Here is a 23,348-nt window from a genome sequence, read left to right on the forward strand (position 1 = left end):
TATAAAGGCTGCACCTCACACTGCTGTGTATCCCTCCAGCCAATCCCTATAAAGGCTGCACCTCACTCTGCTGCCTAGCCCTCCAGCCAATCCCTATAAAGGCTGAATCTCACACTGCTGCCGAGCCTTCCAGCCAATCCCTATAAACGCTGCAAGGAAGCTGGCGCTGCACCTCACACTGCTGCCTAGCCCTCCAGCCAATCCCTATAAACACTGCAAGGAAGCCGGAGCTACACCTCACATTGCTGCCTAGCCCTCCAGCCAATCCCTATAAATGCAGCAAGGAAGCCTGAGCTGCACCTCACACTGCTGCCTAGCCCTCCAGCCAATCCCTATAAACACTGCAAGGAAGCCGGAGCTGCACCTCACACTGCTGCCTAGCCCTCCAGCCAATCCCTATAAACACTGCAAGGAAGCCGGAGCTGCACCTCACACTGCTGCCTAGCCCTCCAGCCAATCCCTATAAATGCTGCAAGGCATCTGTAGCTGTACCTCACATTGCTGCCTAGCCCTCTAGCCAATCCCTATAAATTCTGCAAGGAAGCCGGAGCTGCACCTCACACTGCTGCCTAGCCCTCCAGCCAATCCCTATAAATGCTGCAAGGCATCTGTAGCTGCACCTCACATTGCTGCCTAGCCCTCCAGCCAATCCCTATAAAAGCTGCACCTTACATTGCTTCCTAGCCCTCCAGCCAATCCCTATAAACGCTGCAAGGAAGCTGGAGCTGCACCTCACACTGCTGCCTAGCCCTCCAGCCAATCCCTATAAAAGCTGCACCTCACACTGCTGCCTAGCCCTCCAGCCAATCCCTATAAAGGCTGCACCTCACACTGTTGCCTAGCCCTCCAGCCAATCCCTATAAAGTTGCACCTCACACTGCTGTCTAGCCCTCCAGCAAATCCCTATAAACGCTGCAAGGAAGCTGGAGCTGCACCTCACACTGCTGCCTAGCCCTCCAGCCAATCCCTATAAAAGCTGCACCTCACACTGCTGCCTAGCCATCCAGCCAATCCCTATAAAGTTGCACCTCACACTGCTGTGTAGCCCTCCAGCCAATCCCTATAAAGGCTGCACCTCACTCTGCTGCCTAGCTCTCCAGCCAATCCCTATAAAGGCTGAATCTCACACTGCTGCCTAGCCTTCCAGCCAATCCCTATAAATGCTGCAAGGAAGCCATAGCTGCACCTCACACTGCTGCCTAGCCCTCCAGCCAATCCCTATAAACGCTGCAAGGCATCTGTAGCTGCACCTCACACTGCCAATCCCTATAAACACTGGAAGGAAGCCGGAGCTGCACCTTACACTGCTGCCTAGCCCTCCAGCCAATCCTTATAAACACTGCAAGGAACCCGGAGCTGCACCTCACACTGCTGCCTAGCCCTCCAGCCAATCCCTATAAATGCTGCTAGGAAGCCGGAGCTGCACCTCACACTGCTGCCTAGCCCTCCAGCCAATCCCTATAAATGCTGCAAGGCATCTGTAGTTGCACCTCACACTGCTGCCTAGCCCTCTAGCCAATCCCTATAAATTCTGCATGGAAGCCGGAGCTGCACCTCACACTGCTGCCTAGCCATCCAGCCAATCCCTATAAATGCTGCAAGGAAGCTGGAGCTGCACCTCACACTGCTGCCTAGCCCTCCAGCCAATCCCTATAAATGCTGCAAGGAAGCCTGAGCTGCACCTTACACTGCTGCCTAGCCCTCCAGCCAATCCCTATAAATGCTGCAAGGAAGCCAGAGCTGCAACTCACACTGCTGCCTAGCCCTCCAGCCAATCCCTATAAATGCTGCAAGGAAGCCTGAGCTGCACCTTACACTGCTGCCTAGCCCTCCAGCCAATCCCTATAAATGCTGCATGGAAGCCTGAGCTGCACCTCACACTGCTGCCTAGCTCTCCAGGAAATCCCTATAAACGCTGCAAGGAAGCCGGAGCTACACCTCACATTGCTGCCTAGCCCTCCGGCCAATCCCTATAAACACTGCAAGGAAGCCAGAGTCGCACCTTACACTGCTGCCTAGCCCTCCAGCCAATCCCTACAAATGCTGCAAGGAAGCCAGAGCTGCACCTCACACTGCTGCCAAGCCCTCCAGCCAATCCCTATAAACACTGCAAGGAAGCCAGAGTCGCACCTTACACTGCTGCCTTGCCCTCCAGCCAATCCCTACAAATGCTGCAAGGGAGCCGGAGCTGCACCTCACACTGCTGCCTAGCCCTCCAGCATATCCCTATAAATGCTGCAAGGAAGCCTGAGCTGCACCTCACACTGCTGCGTAGCCCTCCAGCCAATCCCTATAAACTCTGCAAGGAAGCCGGAGCTACACCTCACATTGCTACCTAGCCCTCCAGCCAATCCCTATAAATGCTGGAAGGCATCTGTAGCTGCACCTCACATTGCTGCCTAGCCCTCCAGCCAATCCCTATAAACACTGCAAGGAAGCCGGAGCTACACCTCACACTGCCTAGCCCTCCAGCCAATCCCTATAAATGCTGCACCTCACATTGCTGCCTAGCCCTCCAGCCAATCCCTATAAAGTTGCACCTCACACTGCTGCCTAGCCCTCCAGCCAATCCCTATAAAGTCTGTACCTCACACTCTGCCTAGCCCTCCAGCCAAAACCTATAAAGTTGCACCTCACACTGCTACCTAGCCCTCCACCAATCCCTATAAAGGCTGAATCTCACACTGCTGCCTAGCCTTCCAGCCAATCCCTATAAACGCTGCAAGGAAGCCATAGCTGCACCTTACACTGCTGCCTAGCCCTCTAGCCAATCCCTGTAAACGCTGCAAGGCATCTGTAGCTGCACCTCACACTGCCAATCCCTCCAGCCAATCCCTATAAACACTGGAAGGAAGCCGGAGCTGCACCTCACACTCCTGCCTAGTCCTCCAGCCAATCCGTATAAATGCTGCAAGGAAGCCTGTGCTGCACCTTACACTGCTGCCTAGCCCTCCAGCCAATCCCTATAAACACTGCAAGGAACCCGGAGCTGCACCTCACACTGCTGCCTAGCCCTCCAGCCAATCCCTATAAACGCTGCTAGGAAGCCGAAGCTGCACCTCACACTGCTGCCTAGCCCTCCAGCCATTCCCTATAAATGCTGCAAGGCATCTGTAGCTGCACCTCACATTGCTGCCTAGCCCTCTAGCTAATCCCTATACATTCTGCAAGGAAGCCGGAGCTGCACCTCACACTGCTGCCTAGCCCTCCAGCCAATCCCTATAAATGCTGCAAGGCATCTGTAGCTGCACCTCACACTGCTGCCTAGCCCTCCAGCCAATCCCTATAAATGCTGCAAGGAAGCCGGAGCTGCACCTCACACTGCTGCCTAGCCCTCCAGCCAATCCCTATAAATGCTGCAAGGAAGCCTGAGCTGCACCTTACACTGCTGCCTAGCCCTCCAGCCAATCCCTATAAATGCTGCAAGGAAGCCAGAGCTGCACCTCACACTGCTGCCTAGCCCTCCAGCCAATCCCTATAAATGCTGCAAGGAAGCCTGAGCTGCACCTTACACTGCTGCCTAGCCCTCCAGCCAATCCCTATAAATGCTGCATGGAAGCCTGAGCTGCACCTCACACTGCTGCCTAGCTCTCCAGGCAATCCCTATAAACGCTGCAAGGAAGCCGGAGCTACACCTCACATTGCTGCCTAGCTCTCCGGCCAATCCCTATAAACACTGCAAGGAAGCCAGAGTCGCACCTTACACTGCTGCCTAGCCCTCCAGCCAATCCCTATAAATGCAGCAAGGAAGCCTGAGCTGCACCTCACACTGCTGCCTAGCCCTCCAGCCAATCCCTATAAACACTGCAAGGAAGCCGGAGCTACACCTCACATTGTTGCCTAGCCCTCCAGCCAATCCCTATAAACGCTGCAAGGAAGCCGGAGCTGCACCTCACATTGCTGCCTAGCCCTCCAGCCCATCCCTATAAATGCTGCACCTTACATTGCTGCCTAGCCCTCCAGCCAATCCCTATAAACGCTGCACCTCACACTGCTGCCTAGCCCTCCAGCCAATCCCTATAAAGTTGCAAGGCAGCCGGAGCATTCGATCCTCTTACATTAAGGCCACGTATATCCCACAATACTCCATGATTTCAGGATTTGTTGGATCTTACCCAATAAACATTTATATATTCATTTATGGAGTAAATCTGACCTCCAAACCAAGAGTCAAGTTACAAAATAGTTGATTTTAAACTTTCTATAGAAATGGCAGCTAGTGGTTATCTGAGAGAGACACATTATGAATGAAGAGGACTGTACAATAGTTACTGTAAATGGTGACAGAACCCCCTCCTCCCCCTGGATTACATCTCTGGGGAAAGCTTTGTACTGATGTGAACTCTCCAGTGAGACTGTGGTCTGCTAAAATACAGCTGGCGCTGTAAATGTGTAAAACTTTTCCTCTAGACCATAATAATAATCGGTCTTTTTATAAAAAAAAAAAAAAATCTGTTTATTAGGCTGCTCCTCTCCTCCCCCCCCCCCCCCCCCGAAAATAATGCAGGAACAGCCGCAGTCTCCACATGTTTTTAGCATCACTGCTATTTATCAAAAGCTGAACGCAGGAGCTGTAGATATCTCCTGCTCTCTGTGAAGTAACAAAGGTTACCACAACCCCCCCCCACCTAATTATTTATTTTATAGGAACTGCGGTGTTCTCCAATGTAATGGCGTCTGCCTCAGAAACCCACAGGTCACTTTTACAAAGGTCTCACTTCCCGGCATCCTAGGCCTGCACATGCTCAGTAGGTAATAAGGTTCCAAAGCGTGGCAATAGCACTTTAGCGTAAGCTATAACTTTAATATTTACTCTCCCCGCCTGACTTATTGTCGTTACTGTACCGGCAACAGCAATGTATTTAATTGTCCCCGAAAAATCATTCCTTGTTTCCGCGATATGTGGCGATGAGAGATTATACTTTCTGGAGTCGCTGCTGACGCGTTTGGGAGGGGCGGATCGGGGGCATGGTTAGCCAGCTCTCCCAGAAACGGTGGACGTGGATTTCCTGGCATCGCAGGCCGCCAGGAACCGCCCAGGCTGAGTAAGTCGCACAACCTGGCCAAAGGGGCAATCTGAGGCTGTGTCTACGGACGCTGCACTGGGATCTCCCAGATGCAGCTAGGAGGGGTCCGGTTCCTGTAGACACCTCCTGCTACATTTGCCATGGACGGTATTGTACAGCCGCCTTGTGCTTTCCTGCCGCTGTGCAATGTCGTCCAGCACTGAATCAGGCCCGCAACCTATTAGATGAATTCACCTTGGCTAGATAAAAGGAAATACTGAAAACATTGCCCGTTGGTGTTAGCTAGTGCTACCAGACTGCCATGTAACATGAACTACATGTGCAATGCAATTCACATGCAGCAAACAGCACACATGGGGACGCCAAGTAGCCAACCAGCACCAGCACACCTTTGGGTTGTGGGAGGGGAGACAGGAGCACAAATGCTAACATGGGGATGACATGCAAAGGTTTGACCCAAGCTCTGCGAGGCAGCATTTCTAGACCCTGCGCCATGTGCTGCCCGTACGCTTATGTAATAACTATGCTGTCACCTTGTGTATGAGGCGGGATCTGCAGCTGGGACACCCAAGTGACCAACTCCTGGGCTGATTTACTTCTGGGATCCTTTAAATGGCCATAAATAGGACTTTATCTTAGCTGCTATAACAGTAGCGCCATCTAGTGACAAGCTGAGAGAAGTATTTGTTGTATGCATGAAAAGGATCCTTGTTTACAGTAATTGGCCCCAGTGCGCCCTCCAGTGGCAGAAACTAAACACCACACTCACATTTTCCTCAGCTATTCCTGCACAGACAGAGCAATTTCACAGTGTTATGACTTTAGGAAGCTTACAGAATGTACTAAAGGAATTAGGGCGACACATTACCCAATTACTACAGTACAAAATGATTTCTGAAAAACAGCAACTCTTTGTATTGTGTGCATGTACTTAGGGCATATGTATCAAAGCTTGATGTGAGATAAAATTGTGAGATCTATACAGTATGAAATAATAGTTTGGAGCTGATTGGTTGGTGATATATTTTTCACAATTTTATCTCACATCAAGCTTTGATACATATGCCCCTAAGTCTGGTCGCTGTAAGCTTTTCCCTTGTCTGCATTTACCATTAAAAACTGTACAAAATGACCCATCTATAACCACATGATCAGTGAGTACGGTGGGGAATGGTAAGGAGGAGGGACAGGCTTGTGTCCTAGTCTCTCATTGCTTCGCACACTGCCAGGCCTAGAAACTCACACCGGTTGATTTGTCAGAGGATCGTGTCTTTACTGGATGGGAGTGGACGGAATTCAGGACCTGATTTATGGAACGCCTTTATATAAGGCCCAAGCGAGGATATAACTAAGCTCGTGTCAGGTATCCTATATGTGGCACCTCAGAAGTAGCTCCATAATGGTCATACAGGGCCTATATAAATCATCATACCCTGATACAATCGCTGCCTTTTGACACATTACACCCTGGAAAATAAATAAAACTTTTCTTTCTCAGAAGGTTTCTCTCCTGCCCCCTGACATACAGGGCAGCTTTGTGTAAGGCGTGGGAGATAGTCGTCACATGGACAGACCGGCCAATCTCAGCCACAAAGACTTCACGGATCCCTGTAGCTTCCCTGCTCAGTGTCCTCCTGGCTCGGGCATCCAGTTTGGAGGGACGGCCCGGGCTAGGCCAGGTGTTGGTGGTGCCCTACGCTTCCTGCTTCTTAGGCTGGGTACACACGTAAAGATTATCTGTCCATCTAGTTGATTGGTTGGAATGAAAATCTGGTAACGTATGAAAGTAAATGACAATCAGCAATTTGCCGAAAAATGGACAAAAAACTGTTGTTTGAACAAATTGTTTAGATCAAACATTTAACAAACTTGTCTGACGCCATTTTCCTCTGTTTTCTGGCATTTAGGAGCAAATTGCTGATCATCAGTTACTCCCATACGTCACCAGATTTTCATTCCAACCAATCACCTAGTTGGACAGAAAATCTTTAGGTGTGTGCAGCTTTAGTGATGCTTTGTGCTGTATATGGAGGGAGAGTAAAATAGGGATCTTATTGTACCTTCTCCTAACTTGTGCCCATCCACAACTTCATCACGGGGCTCTTGGGAAAGCGCCTCTCCAGCCATGGCGAGTTCCCTGCACTACTAGAAGCTGAATCCTCAAGGAGCCGCCGGTTTTATTCTGAGGTCATCAGAAACACTACAGGTGGCGGCCAATTAGCCCGATGTGTGATCTGGAAGGTCACTGGCTGTACAAGAACAAGCTTATAATAGGTATCACCACTTATCCAAACCAGGGATTTTACTCATTACATTATATTGTGTGTCAATGTAACTTTTACTATCATGTTACTAGTTATAATGTGTAAATAAAGGTGGAAACAGTTTGATTTAATTCTGCAGGTGCTGTATAGAGCTTTATACATGCAACATCTGAAACACCTGAATTACTTTTAATACCCTGTAATGTGGAAATACGATGATACAAAGCAGTAGACAAAAAGCTTCACATGTGTTTGGAGACCATATTTATTTGGTACATTACTGTGCATAGTGTATATAGAGGAGAAGGCAGCACGGTATAACAAAAGAGATAGAGGTAGAATACAAAGGCGAGCGGCTGACGAGAGTCCGCAGTATGGCTTGATGAGAACAGCACATAACGCCAGGCTGAGGGACAGGCACAGAAAATCTCTTTGCATATCGGTCATAAATCGGGGGAAAACCTGAGCGGTGACCGGCTCGTTACACCGAGTGTTGCACAACTCCCCCTTAATGCTGTAGGTTCTCGTGCTGGTCCTAATAAAGAGCTGACGTTACATTTATATTTTTTAGAGTAAACAATGATCCTGCAGCCGTAATGTGAAAGAGCTTCTCCATTTCCCAGGGAGCCTCCAGTCCGGCTGGGTTTATGACTTTATTACACACAAAAGGCTTCTGTCCTGGTCGTACTGTTCAAGTAGCTAAAATCCTAACAGATGAGCCATGGATCTCCTCAATGCTGTGCTTAATAGCTTTATATTAATAGATACAACCCCCCTCCCATAGTACCAAATACCTGAATCACCTCAATCACCTCATCCACTGCTCTCTAGAACGGCAGAGAATTTCTGGACAATCACAGCGCGGTTCTGATGTACCGTATCAGCCAGCGGGTAAGCAGTGACGTTATTCCGGATAACCTCTCCCGAAGACTCTCATACTGTAAGACATCACTGAGGCTCGGCTCTCCCGAGTCGTCATCTCTCTGTCCCTGGCGTTATTCAGTCTCTCATCTACTCCTGAGTCTCTCACTTATGCATTTTCCAAGTTTTACGATCGTCAGCCATTCACCGCCCTAGCAACTCCGTATGTTCAGCGTCAGCCACATCGCCGTGTCCTCCTGCAGCGGTTTCCAGCCCGGCACGGACTTGTTCCACTGCGCTGGATTCCTCGTTCATCTCTATATCTGACCTCACCTCCTCCTCTGCTCCAGCGAGACCGTTTACTACACCGGGGCCTTCACCTTCCTCCTGCGTCTGAGACTCTTCCCCCAACCTGGCAGTGCCGGGTGGCTTCACCTGTTGGTGGCACAAGGGGCAGGTGTCCTGGACGTAGAGCCACTTTCGCAGACAGTCCGCGTGGAAGAAGTGGCTGCATGAGGTGATGACCGCCACCGACATTTCCTGCAGGGACGGAAAATGCGATAAGTGACAGAAAGACAAATATTCGCGTGAATTCAATAGGTAAATAGCTGCTGTCACCACCAGATGACCATGAACCTGTAGAACAAAGACATAACCAGGAGCAAAGCATAGTCCACAATATACATCTAGTGTGGACACCACAGTCTGATAGGAAATTTGTACTCACTACACTCAGAACCACAAGTAGTGCCGAAATGATCAGTACGGTATATTACACACCGGATGGGAATAGGGGAATAGAGTCTTGTACATGATACCTGTATAATAGTTATGAACACTAAGGTAATGACATCAGGAGGGAAATGTGTGTATATAAGGAATAACACCCGGAATTGTAAATTATTACAGATATTACGTTAGAGACTTGTATAAAAGCACAGACATGGAACGCCTCTATGCACTGCAGCATCCGTATATTTCCATATGTAATACCCAACTGATGTGTGTGTGTAAGATTCCCTTATATTCATCAGCTTCTAACGCCACTAATTAGCCAGGTAACGCAATGGGTCAGTACGGTGACCACGTCGGGTCATTCCTCATCTAAGCCAGAGAGAGTGGTAACGTTTAGAAATATTAATTGCCGCATTTTCTATACGGTATAGAAGAAACACTTTTGTATTCTCACGCCTGACGGAATCTACACCGCCTGCAGCGTCCCGTTATAGGCTCAACACACGACAAGATTAAACCCCTCGTTCCACCTCATTTGCAGAACATATATAGGGGGGGGGGGGGGGGCTTATGCAGAGTTGGACGTAAATACATTTTGATGCTTTTTTCTTCTTTTTAGAATAAAAAATGCTTCTTTCCCATGTGCACAGAATCATTATGGGCTTTGGTAGATTTTCGATACAAGACTTATTTACTGCTTATGACTCTTTAATCCTCATCCCTCTAAGTCTTTGCCCCCTGCTCTCTGTGCCAACGTTTACTTTGGAAATGATAAATGTAGATGCCGGCTCTGCTCCTTATGTTCCCGGATGTGAAGAGGCAGAGACAGAAGCGGTCACCAGCGTTGGACGCTGAATTCTGATTGGTACAGCCCAATTATTTCCATCCCTACTCTAGTCATCTGCAGCCTAGTATCATCTTAAAGGGGGATCGAGCACAGACTATTTGGAAGGGGGGATTTGCACTTTGGAGAGGGTCTGCCTTGTTGGCCCTTGATCACGGCCATGGACTAAATCAGGAAGTCTTGTACATGCAGGATCTGGAAGACACACGTGTACATTGTCGTGGTTGCCTTTTAACCCAACACCGCCAGCCGCCATAGCCCCATGTGCAGAGCCTCCTACTATGCTCATAGGATGCTGATAATAGACTGACCCCACTACTACTAAATCTCCTGCCAGCCGCCATAGCCCCACGTGCAGAACCTCCTACTGGGCCCACAAGCTGCTTACGCCGTACCAGCTGCACGGATCACGTCTTTCATCCATTCCCACCTTCCCCAAGACTCAACTCCTCATTCCCAACCACGTTCCATGGCCGGGATGTACTAAGCTCAGCCTCAGCTTTCACCAGCCAGACGGGTCAGTCCATGCGAATCGTCTCCATGACACCAGGCTGGAAGCAGCGTTACTCTTTATTACTACACCGACCCCGGCTTCACCTACCTGGAAACAGATGGAGCAGAGGTCATTGTGGGCCCTCAGCTGCTCCTTCGTGGCCCTGGGCAAAGACCTGATCTTCTTAGAGGCATCTTTCCTCAGCAGGAAGCTCCTCCATCCCGACTGTGCCCGGAGCCAGAGATTAAAGTAAGAGTGGACGATGATGATCGAGACGTCCAACCAGCTCCACTCGCCAAACATGGACTCCCACGTGCCGTAAGCCACCACAAACAGCGCCACCAGAAACTCCAGCACGCGGCTCACGGCATTCACACCGTAAATAATCTCATCCATCTGCTCCACCCGACTGTCCAGGAAGAGCTCCATCAACAACAGGGCGTAAATAAAGAGTGTGCCCAGTACCTACAGACAGAGCAACAAGGATCACTAATCTGTGCTGCTGGGGACCCTGCTCCTCCCACTATATAACACAGTCTGTGGTTTCCTGCTGTCTCCATTCCCCTCCTCATATCATGTCACTGCCCCTGTCACATGCAGCCCTGTCCTTACTGACACATCACTCATCTCCTGATATACTCTGTGCTGCTGGGGGACCCTGCTCCTTCCACTATATAATTCTGTCTGTGACTTCCTGCTGCCCCCATTCCCCTCCTCACACCATGTCACTGCCCCTGTCACATGCAGCCCTGTCCTCACTAACACATCACTCATCTCCTGATATACTCTGTGCTGCTGGGGACCCTGCTCTTCCCACTATATAATTCTGTCTGTGACTTCCTGCTGCCCCCATTCCCCTCCTCACATCATGTCACTGCCCCTGTCACATGCAGCCCTGTCCTCACTGACACATCACTCATCTCCTGATATACTCTGTGCTGCTGGGGACCCTGCTCTTCCCACTATATAATTCTGTCTGTGACTTCCTGCTGCCCCCATTCCCCTCCTCACATCATGTCACTGCCCCTGTCACATGCAGCCCTGTCCTCACTGACACATCACTCATCTCCTGATATACTCTGTGCTGCTGGGGCACAGCTTGTCGCTATCACTGGGTCTAATCGCTAATAAGTTATGTTTAAAGAATAACAGTGAAATAACTAAATAAATAAGCTTCTATCAGATGCAGCAGCTATAATGCCCCAATCTAAGGGTCCTATCTCTGTCCCCGGTATCACCGATCCCATCACTGTGCGCCGCATACCTGCAGGGAAGTCAGGAGACAGCTGGACACAAGGATGAGCAGCCAGAAGTCCATACGGAAGAAATGGCAGATCTTGTACGCCATGACAGACGGCAGCACCAGCAGGAAGAGGCACACAGCGACCCCGCGCACGTGTTTCCATGGACTCCTGAGTGTAGACACCACAAAGGTCACAGCACTGACACAGCAACGCGGTACACGGTGACCCCTCCACTGCTAGGACACAGCAACGCGGTACACGGTGACCCCTCCGCTGCTAGGACACAGCACTGACAGAAACGTTACACGGTGACCCCTCCGCTGCTAGGTCACAGCACTGATACAGCAACACGGTACATGGCGACCCCTCTGCTCCTAGGTCACAGCAACGCGGTACACGGTAACCCCTCCACTGCTAGGTCACAGCACTGACACAGCAACGCAGTACACTGTGACCCCTCCGCTGAGAGGCCACATATCTGACACAGCAACGACACGGTGACACCTCCGCTGCTAAAAAACAGCACTGACACAGCAACGCAGTACACGGTGACCACTTCGCTGCTATGACACAGCAACGCAGTACATGGTGACCCCTCCAGTGCTAGGACACAGCAACGCAGTAAACGGTGACCCCTCATCTGCTAGGTCACAGCACTGACACAGCAACACAGTACACGGTGACCCCTCCGCTGCTAAAAAACAGCACTGACACAGCAACGCAGTACACGGTGACACCTCCGCTGCTAAAAAACAGCACTGACACAGCAACGCAGTACACGGTGACCACTTCGCTGCTATGACACAGCAACGCAGTACATGGTGACCCCTCCAGTGCTAGGACACAACAACGCAGTAAACGGTGACCCCTCATCTGCTAGGTCACAGCACTGACACAGCAACACAGTACACGGTGACCCCTCCGCTGCTAGGACACAGCAACGCGGTACACAGTGACCCCTCTGCATCTAGGACACAGCACTGACAAAAGCAACGCGGTACACGGTGACCCCTCCGCTACTAGGACACAGCACTGACACAGCAACGCGGTACACGGTGACCCCTCCACTGCTAGGACACAGCAACGTGGTACACGGTGACCCCTCCGCTGCAAGGACACAGCACTGACAGAAACGTTACACGGTGACACCTCTGTTGCTAGGTCACAGGATGATGGAGAATGAGTGGTTTCCCTCTAGGACCTACAAGTCACAGGGCCTCAGAGGATATCCAGTGTCTATAGCATCGATTGGCAATGCCCGCTGAGGGACTGGAGTATTGCAAGCACAGAAGGCACAGTCAGCTGGGACACTAAGACACGACACTCCCATGACGTCACATGTAGGGTATGAGCATAAAGCAGGCTGGCTTCCTGTAGCCCTGTCTCCATCCTCATGCTTAAACCCTTACAGTACATCTGAGGCCAGTGCTGCTTTATAACACTCCATACATGATCATACACATACGTGATACCTGTTACCGGTAGCTGCCAGGGCCAGCACTATGGGATCTGCAATCTCAATCATGGACTGGAGGATGGAGGTGACCACGATGAAGAGGATAATGCTGAGGAGGAAAGTTCTCTGTAGGACCTGCAGATCCAGGAGTCCCGACTGTACAGCCAGCAGCATTAGTGTTACTCCTTCTGTTACTCCCCTGTGCAGGCAGACAAACAACAGGTTACTCCCATGTATGGGCAGACGCTGTGCTACTATTCCCTCTGTTACTCCCCTGTATAGGAAGACGCTGTGTTACTACTCCCTCTGTTACTCCCCTGTATAGGAAGACGCTGGGTTACTACTCCCTCTGTTACTCCCCTGTACAGGCAGACGGTGTGTTACTACTCCCTTTGTTACTCCCCTGTACAGGCAGACGGTGTTACTACTCCCTATGTTACTCCCCTGTACAGGCAGACGGTGTTACTACTCCCTATGTTACTCCCCTGTACAGGCAGACAGTGTGTGTTACTACTCCCTGTGTTACTCCCCTGTACAGGCAGACAGTGTGTTACTACTCCCTGTGTTACTCCCCTGTACAGGCAGACAGTGTGTGTTACTACTCCCTATGTTACTCCCCTGTACAGGCAGACAGTGTGTTACTACTCCCTGTGTTACTCCCCTGTACAGGCAGACAGTGTGTTACTACTCCCTGTGTTACTCCCCTGTACAGGCAGATGGTGTGTTACTACTCCCTATGTTACTCCCCTGTAAAAGCAGACGGTGTGTTACTACTCCCTATGTTACTCCCCTGTAAAAGCAGACGGTGTGTTACTACTCCCTATGTTACTCCCCTGTAAAAGCAGACGGTGTGTTACTACTCCCTATGTTACTCCCCTGTACAGGCAGATGCTGTGCGACTACTCCCTCTTTTACTCCCCTTTACAGGAAGACGCTGCATTACTACTCCCTCTGTTACTCCCATGTATAGACAGAAACTGCATTACTACTCCCTGTTAGTCCCCTGTATAGGCAGACGCTGGGATCCACTCTCCCTATAACCCCGCCCCCCAGCCAGAGGCACCTCAGTTTGTAAGTAGCCAAAGGTCGGAGGAGAGAAAAAGAGAGAGAAAACTGGAACACTCTAGAACCATACTCACAGAAAAGGAGACGGGAAACCGGTGACCAGTAACACAGCCCATATGAAGCCAAGTGCGTCAGGGCGGGCGCCCTGTGGACCCTATGGACTTAGTAGAAACAGAGATAACAAAGGTAAGTTCTTACCATATCTCTTGTTTTCTACTTCAGGGTCCATAGGGGGTCCACAGGGTTGACCTTGGGGATGTCCCAAAGCAGTTCAACCAAGGGTGGGGACGCTCCTGTGCTGAGAGGAGAATCCGTCGCCAAAAAGGAAGCATCCTGAGAGGCAAAGGAAATCAATGCCTAGAATCTTAAAAAGGTGTGGACAGAAGACCACGTGGACACCTAGTAAGGCAAAACAGCCGAGGCGTCACAGCGAGCCGCCCACGAGGGTTACCTGGCCCGAGAAAAAACAAGCCTCAACGACAGAAATGCCCACCCATGTGTAGCCCCTGTGGAAGACATACGAGGCCATCCAGCCAACATTTGGGTATAGGCCGGCCATCCGTTCCTGTGAAAACCAGAAACCGCAGACCACTGATAAGGAGTCCGATTTCCATAAGGAACTTGAACGGATCACATAAAGCCAAAGAGGCCGGACCACAGTCAATGAGACCACACCAGCCGAGAGGACTGGGGACTGAATGGCCGTACCATAAGTTCCAGAATAATGTGGAACCTAAAAACCACTCTAAGAAGAAACACAGGGCGAGAGCAACTCACACCCTGACATGATGCCCTCCAGAAGAGGGAGCCACATGAGAACGCTCCCAATTCAGACACTCTCCTGGTTGATATAAACACCTTGAGAGAGAGAGAGAGAGCTTAAACAATAGACCATGTAATGGCTATCACAACCAGCGGTTCCATTGACTGTCCCCGGAGGGAACAAAGAACCACTACTAACTCCCAAGGAGTCCCTAGGGAAGACAAATTGAGGCATAATCCAGAAAACACTCCAAAGGATGAGCTGGATACCAGAGTGGAGCAATTCCATATCTTCTTAACCATACCGACAGTGTAGAGATCCGCACTGTCAGGAAGGCCAGGCTGAGGGTGAAACCCAAGCCAGCCGGAAGGAATGCCAGAATGTCTGGAAATCCTGGACACCGGAGGATCGTATCGACAGGAACGATACCATAAGAATTATGTATGCCACAGTCCGTGGCAGATCCCAGCAAAGTCTGGCCTATCTGCTCTAAACATCTCAATAAAGACAGAGCCAGGGAAGCCCTAGGACCACAGTAGGGGCGCAGTCAAAGACAAACGATCCAGGTCCAGGGAAAACAAGGACCCTGAGACAACAGGTCCAGATAGTGAAGCAGTAGGAACGGAGCATCGATGAGGAGACTCCGAAAATCTTAGTACCAGTGATGTCTGGGACGAACTGGAGCCCCCAGATGGCAAACCCCTCCGTCTCGAATTAAACTTCCGAAGACCTCGAGGAAGAAGGGAGACCGGACACAGGTACACAAAGTGGAAGGACCACTTCACTGACAAACAGTCACTGAAGGTAGCTTCAGTACTCCTAGAGCTGGACTGTAACACCGGTAATGTGTGATAGAGTCAGAAGGCCATGAGGATCAATCACCTCAGGGAGGCCCCCTCTGCTCACCAGGAGTTGAAACCTCTCTTGGAGAAGAGACTAGTCCCCGGGATGCACGTCGTGACGGCTGAGGAAGCCCGCTTCCCAATGGAGAGCTCCGGGAATGAACACTTCAGAGTTGGCCAGGAGAAGACCCTTGGACTATGTCAGAATGTATGACATTCCTGTCATTGCCACCCAACTACCAGTGTTGCCTAGATGGAAGCCACTGTTGTGACACTGTCGGACTGAACCTATTCAGGTTTACCGTGACATATGGGTTAGGCCAGAGTGAAGGCCCAAGACAGCCTAAGGTACCAACAAGTTAAGTGGCATAGCGGAAGCGACAGACGTCCAACTGCCCCGAAACGAATGCGGACCAGACACTGTCTGTAGCAAAGAATACCCTGGACGAGATGGCCATAGCCACCTGGACAGAGAACGACTCCGAAAGCATCATCGTTCGAACAGCGATCCGATGGAAAAAACTCGATCCATCTGGAGAGGAGTCAATTATGGCAAGGCCTGGAATGGAACTGAGCACATTCCACCCTACCAAAAGGTAGACACTCTGGTAGACCGCGCATCACAAAGAGTAATGACACATGTCGACTGCGTAGACATCCGCACACTCCAAGTTGAAGAGTGGAGATCTTGTCCTACGCCAGAAAAATTCTCAGATTCCGAGAATCCAGCAGTGCTCCCAGATGAAGAAAACCCTGTGAGGGATGCAGGGAGGACTTTTTCTCCGTAGACTAATTATCTGTGCCGAGAAGAAGCCACGGTTATCCTGACCTGGCGGTAAAGTACCTTGGTGATCCTGCTAAAAGCAGGAGACCGTCCAGAGAAAGGAGCATTCGGATACCCTGAACAGGTGAACTGTCAGAAAATCCATAAAGCTGGTAAACCCCGGTGGAGTTGAGGACAGTCCCAAAAGGCAGAGCCCGAAACTTACAAGTGTTGCTGTGGCACAGCAAACCTGAACCCATGCTGATGAGAGGGCTCTGTATGTACCCGTAGGTACGTATCCTGAACACTCAGATATACCATAAAATCCCCAGGTTCCAAACGTCGGATGATGGAGCATGGAGGATTCCACCTGAGTCCAGGTACCCTTGGAATCTGATTCAGGCAGAGTATAGGCAAATGAGGACCAGTCGGTCACTGCCCCAGAAAGTAAGTAGAACAACCAGTCCCTCGCTGAGATAGTGAGGCTGGCCGAAATAGCTCTGCTTACCGCAAAGATTGTATAGCTTTCTGGGATTGTAAGGCCCTGATCGGTCTGAAGAAGGGCCCGTGTAATAACGCCTGTGAGGAGGCCGCCTGAGCAATGAGAGGCCGTTGAGAATCAGTACCTCACTCTGGAATCCCCCAGAAGTAGACCTGTCCTGTCAGACTGAAGGTTTATCCTCAGGTGTAGAAGCAGGGTCATCCAGAAGTCCAGGACTGCTCGGTACTGGATATGGTGGCCCCCGTGGAGGCCGACAGCCTAGGAAAAAACAGGTCTTTAGGCTGACCCTGAGAACAAAAAGACTTAACAGAGTTAGTCCGAATGTAGTGGGAGTAGCTAAAGACGGTATCTCCCCATTAGTGATACTGCCAAAGATGCAACAATCTTGTCAAGGTCAGGACCAAACAAGATCTTCCCCATGGAAGGAGTCTGCACCTCTGCTTTCCCATAACGCAGCCATAGGGTATTGTGGCGGATACAGTCGCAGCCGAAACCCTGAAAGTTAGAAGACCGGCATCCAATGTAGGTAATCCCACATATGACCACTGCATATTTTATGTGAACGGCAAAAGATATTTGAACCCCAGACGTGTTGGAGGGGAAAAACGTTACAAAAGCATCACCATGCGATGGCCATGGTAGGACGGGCAACAGGCCCTGAAAACGAGTACATTGATTTCAGGCAAAGTTACCACCTACGGATCCGTAAAATCCGTTCAGGCCGGGATGGGAGGCGGATTAATGCCTGTAACCCGACGAATAACATACAAATCCACCCCAGAAGGAGATTTCCATTACTTGTGAGGACCCTCAGGGAATGGGAAACAGGAGGTCTTTGTGACTCCTCGTATCCGGCGACAGCCAGACTACCGCCATGAGATCCACCCGCTGGGCAGAAACGGGAAATGTATGATACAGGTGCAGGATCGACATTCTCTATATCCAGAATGAACCTGGCTACCAGCCCCAAAGCAGGGATAATAATTGGCTCCCCCCATGTGAGAGGGAATGAGCCATCCAGTTCACGGCAGAGCCACTGGGAAGTAACCACAGGGCGTATATCATGCCATTTAGTATTTCGTAGAAAACGACATCCACCAGGGTGGCCGTTGTGGTAATCCCTGCAAGGGGAATGACAGACCGATGTGGTATCGGAGGTAATTCATGTACTGTGGAAAACCCCGGCAGGGAGCGATAGTCTGTGACACAGGGGTAAATTGCAAGAAATTGCGAGATACCCCGAGTTGAAAGAGGCAGTATGGTGAAGTAACTCCAAGCGAGTGACGATAATGGGGCCCGCCCGGCGATCCTCAAAGGAGAGGATCCTGAGAAATAAACCGCCCTTTAAGGGGGTCGTGCAAGGGGCCCGGCACCAGATGGTGCCGCATACATAAACCTTTCTGAGTTAAAATCCTCTGCACTAATTCCTGCAGGCTATGACTTGCAGGATCGCAATAATGGGTGCAGTATCGTGTGCAATCTCCTGGTCAGATATATCTGACTATCTTGACGGAAATATTAAGCAGCGCCATACCGGTCCTGACTGACGCTAAGATTAGCTGCAGGGACCCATTATCAGCGTATGCAACACACAGTTCCATCTAAAATATGGCAACGTGCAGCACGCAATAGTATGTGACAAACCTCACAAATATTAACAAGTATATATATGTGAGGTCTCAGAACCACCCCAGGTACACCTGTATTAGGGCAGATAAAGAAAAGGGATAGATATACACTGACAGGTGAGAGAATAAAGTACAGACAGTCAGCACTAGCATAAGTCACATACAATGCAGAAAAATATATACTGTACATACATTTGCATGACATATAATATACTGCACAATGTCGCTACATTCAACTGCCCAGATTCAGTGTCTGGGAAGGCTATAGCGCTGTGTACACTCACCCAAATGGCCAGGTACGCAGGGGGACTGGGCTCACTGACATCCTAAGAGTTCTGCAGCACCACAGAGAGAAAATGGCCACTGGAGACCTCAGAAGAAGCGTGGCCCGCGGAGGAAGCAGCTCAGCGACGCCAGACTGTAGTATTGAAAGGCGCGCTGAGCTGAGGTGGAGGAGCCGCTAGACAGGGAAGGCTTCCTCCCCTGGCTAGCAATTAAGCCCCCGGGATGCCGGCTCCCGCTGCCGCTATAATCCCTGGTGGGCTAGTGGACACGCGGGGTATGCCTCCATGGAGGGTAGCCCGCCGCCACCGCTAGCGCCTCCGGTCTGTCCCCAGAGACTGGAGGCATAAGGCTGCATGTACACACGGGTCACCGCAAGCGGTGACCATGCGACTTACCTGACCCCGTCGATCCGGCAGCAGCCCAGGGATTCCTCCAGAGCCCGGCTAGTACAGACTCTGGGGTCCTGCTGCGATCCCCAGATCTGTACTAGCGTCGCATCGCCGGCGAGGTGTAGGAGCGGCAGCTTAGACGTCCATTGGACAGTCTGATGCTGCCGCTCTGAAGAGTAGTAAAAAATAATAAAATAAAACTCTTTAAAATAAATTTTAAGCTTAGGGGCTGCTAAGCAGCCCCCCTGCAGTAACGGTGACCCGACTCCGGCCAGGCACCAACTTAAACTGAGGTGCCTCTGGCCGGAGTTATAGGGAGAGTGGACCCAAGTGCATCCTGGGAGCTAAAAGCTTTAACTGCGTGGTGCCCGGATTTGGTTCCCAACCTATACCCTGTGGACCCCCTATGGACCCTGAAGTAGAAAGGAAGACTCTGTGTTACTACTGTGTTACTCCCCTGTATAGGCAGACACAGTGTTACTATTCCTTCTGTTATTCCCATGTATAGGCAGACACTGTGTTACTACTCCCTGTTACTCCCATGTATAGGAAGACGCTGTATTACTATTCCCTCTGTTATTCCCATGTATAGGCAGACACTGTTACTACTCCCTCTGTTACTCCCCTGTACAGGCAGACACTGTGTTACTACTCCTTGTGTTACTCCCCTGTATAGGCAGACACTGTGTTACTACTCCCTATGTTACTCTCATGTATAGGAAGACGCTGTGTTACTACTCCCTCTGTTACTCCCCTCTACAGGCAGACACTGTGTTACTACTCCTTGTATTACTCCCCAGAATAGGAAGACGCTGTGTTACTACTCCCTATGTTGCTCCAGTGTACAGGCAGATGCTGTGTTACTACTCCCTGTGTTACTCCCCTGTACAGGCAGACGGTGTGTTACTACTCCGTGTGTTACTCCCCTGTACAGGCAGACGGTGTTACTACTCCCTATGTTACTCCCCTGTATAGGAAGACACTGTGTTACTACTCCCTGTGTTACTCCCCTGTACAGGCAGACGGTGTGTTACTACTCCCTCTGTTACTCCCCTGTACAGGCAGACGGTGTGTTACTACTCCCTGTGTTACTCCCCTGTACAGGCAGACGGTGTGTTATTACTCCCTGTGTTACTCCCCTGTACAGGCAGACGGTGTGTTACTACTCCCTGTGTTACTCCCCTGTACAGGCAGACGGTGTGTTACTACTCCCTATGTTACTCCTCTGTACAGGCAGACGGTGTGTTACTACTCCCTGTGTTACTCCCCTGTACATGCAGACGGTGTGTTAGGTGTGTTATTACTCCCTGTGTTACTCCCGTGTACAGGCAGACTGTGTGTTACTACTCCTGTGTTACTCCCCTGTACAGGCAGACAGTGTGTTACTACTCCCTGTGTTACTCCCCTGTACAGGCAGACGGTGTGTTACTACTCCCTGTGTTACTCCACTGTACAGGCAGACGCTGTGTTACTACTCCCTAGGTTACTCCCATGTATAGGAAGACGCTGTGTTACTACTCCCTATGTTACTCCCATGTATAGGAAGACGCTGTGTTACTGCTCCCTATGTTACTCCCATGTATAGGAAAACACTGTTACTACTCCCTATGTTACTCCCATGTATAGGAAGACGCTGTTACTACTCCCTATGTTACTCCCATTTATAGGCAGACGGTTTGTTACTACTCCCTCTGTTACTCCCCTGTATAGGAAGACACTGTGTTACTACTCCCTCTGTTACTCCCATGTATAGGCAGAAACTGTGTTACTACTCCCTCTGTTACTCCGCTGTATAGGCAGACGCTGTGTTATTACTCCCTGTGTTACTCCCCTGAATAGGAAGACGCTGTGTTACTGCTCCCTATGTTACTCCCATGTATAGGAAGACGCTGTGTTACTGCTCCCTATGTTACTCCCATGTATAGGAAGACGCTGTTACTACTCCCTATGTTACTCCCATGTATAGGCAGACGGTTTGTTACTACTCCCTCTGTTACTCCCCTGTATAGGAAGACACTGTGTTACTACTCTCTCTGTTACTCCCATGTATAGGCAGAAACTGAGTTACTACTCCCTGTGTTACTCCCCTGTATAGGCAGACGCTGTGTTACTACTCCCTGTGTTACTCCCCTGTATAGGGGACATTCAGACAATTATTATATATGAATTAGTCTACATTTACATTGCAGCTACAAGGACACTATTCTATATTCTTATTACAGATTTAATTTCTTTGTCATGATTTTTATTTATAATTTTAGTATATTTTGTACAGTATTTCTCCCTTTTGATTTTTTATTTTTCATTCTGTATAATAAATGTGTATTCTATTTATAAGGAGCCGTGCTGAAATATCTTATTTTCAGTTGAGTGATAATATTATATAATCTCTATTGAAGCGCTATCCTGTTATTTGTAGTGTTAGTGTATTTCTGTATGGCAGGCAGCTGGTAACGGGCTTATGAGGATAAGCAGCACGGAGAGCGGATGCTGAATTATATCAGTCACCCAGCGCAGAGATAAATAGCGGTCAGGATACCGTAAAGCTATCATTCTAATAAGAGGATCTCAATGCACTGCGGTACCCCTTACCATTGGTAAGAGCGTGCCAACATCATCCGAAGATGACATTAGCGGTCAGGATACGACAACCTGTTCTCAGATAATGATGATAAATAGCTCAGTTACATCGTCCCTATACATTGTATGCGGTCAGCAGTGTGCTCAGATACGGACCTTATAGGCTTAATAATAGTTTAACTTAATTTGGTGAAGGTGACGTGGAAATAGCTGTTTCTGCCTGATAGAAGGGGCACAGAGGTTTGGTACATAGGCCCCGTAGTGAGATCAGACGCGGATGCTGGGTGGCTCGAGGTGACCGTTCCAACTCATCCCATAAAGTGTCTGGTTGGGTGGAGTTCCCGGCTCTGTGCAGGAGAGACCGCAGATTATTTTGTGCTGGAACTGGATAATATGTGTACGGGGGCAGGGGTCACGCTGATACAGGAGGGGGTCTTCCCCAATCAGTCATCACACAGAGGGAAGCAAACATATCGCTAGGTGACTGCATGATGTAGCATTAAAGCTTTACCCTTCACATCAACTAAGTGACCGGGGCTGCTATTCCCCTCCACCACATGTCACAGCATTCTGCCAGGGAGGGTTCTACTGGCATCTGCCATATACGGGTATCTGTAGTGTCCACTCACCTGTGCAGGACATTCCCATCGTCAAAGGCAGCAAATCCCAATAGGAAGAACTTGCAGAGATTCAGCATTCCCACCGCCAGGTACGAGACCGTGAACGTCAGTCCGATGAGACAGTACGGAGTCCCGCAGCACTCAGCAACACTGTATAATATCACACAGACACAGCGATATATATACACAGAGACCTGCAGCACTCAGCAACACTGTATAATATCACACAGACACAGCGATATATATACACATAGAGACCTGCAGCACTCAGCAACACTGTATAACAGCACACAGACACAGCGATATATATATATATATACACAGAGACCTGCAGCACTCAGCAACACTGTATAACAGCACACAGACACAGCGATATATATATATATATACACAGAGACCTGCAGCACTCAGCAACACTGTATAACAGCACACAGACACAGCGATATATATATACACAGAGACCTGCAGCACTCAGCAACACTGTATAATATCACACAGACACAGCAATATATATACACAGAGACCTGCAGCACTCAGCAACACTGTATAACAGCACACAGACACAGCGATATATATATATATATATATATATATATACACAGAGACCTGCAGCACTCAGCAACACTGTATAATATCACACAGACACAGCGATATATATATACACAGAGACCTGCAGCACTCAGCAACACTGTATAATATCACACAGACACAGCGATATATATACACATAGAGACCTGCAGCACTCAGCAACACTGTATAATATCACACAGACACAGCGATATATATATACACAGAGACCTGCAGCACTCAGCAACACTGTATAATATCACACAGACACAGCGATATATATACACAGAGACCTGCAGCACTCAGCAACACTGTATAATATCACACAGACACAGCGATATATATATACACAGAGACCTGCAGCACTCAGCAACACTGTATAATATCACAGACACAGCGATATATATATATATATATATA

The 23,348-nt window shown here is 49.6% G+C and overlaps 1 protein-coding gene across 3 annotated transcripts in view; it reads right to left on the bottom strand.

Annotated features, from left to right (window-relative positions):
* Positions 1-7,538: 7,538 nt before the first annotated feature.
* LOC148454025 (RING finger protein 145-like) overlaps positions 7,539-23,348 on the bottom strand; it is a 55,416-nt gene continuing 39,606 nt past the window's right edge. For all 3 annotated transcript variants that reach the window (XM_088461337.1, XM_088461335.1, XM_088461336.1), the window contains exons 7-11: positions 22,371-22,511; positions 12,941-13,123; positions 11,489-11,636; positions 10,333-10,689; positions 7,539-8,692 (exon numbers count right to left, since the gene is read on the bottom strand). In XM_088461337.1, coding sequence (XP_088317463.1) covers positions 8,357-8,692; positions 10,333-10,689; positions 11,489-11,636; positions 12,941-13,123; positions 22,371-22,511 — 1,165 coding nt within the window. In that variant the 3' untranslated portion in view covers positions 7,539-8,356. The remainder of the gene's footprint in view (positions 8,693-10,332; positions 10,690-11,488; positions 11,637-12,940; positions 13,124-22,370; positions 22,512-23,348) is intronic.

The sequence above is a fragment of the Taudactylus pleione genome, unplaced genomic scaffold, assembly GCF_031769625.1.
Source record: "Taudactylus pleione unplaced genomic scaffold, aTauple2 ptg001036l, whole genome shotgun sequence".
Taxonomy (NCBI): domain Eukaryota; kingdom Metazoa; phylum Chordata; class Amphibia; order Anura; family Myobatrachidae; genus Taudactylus; species Taudactylus pleione.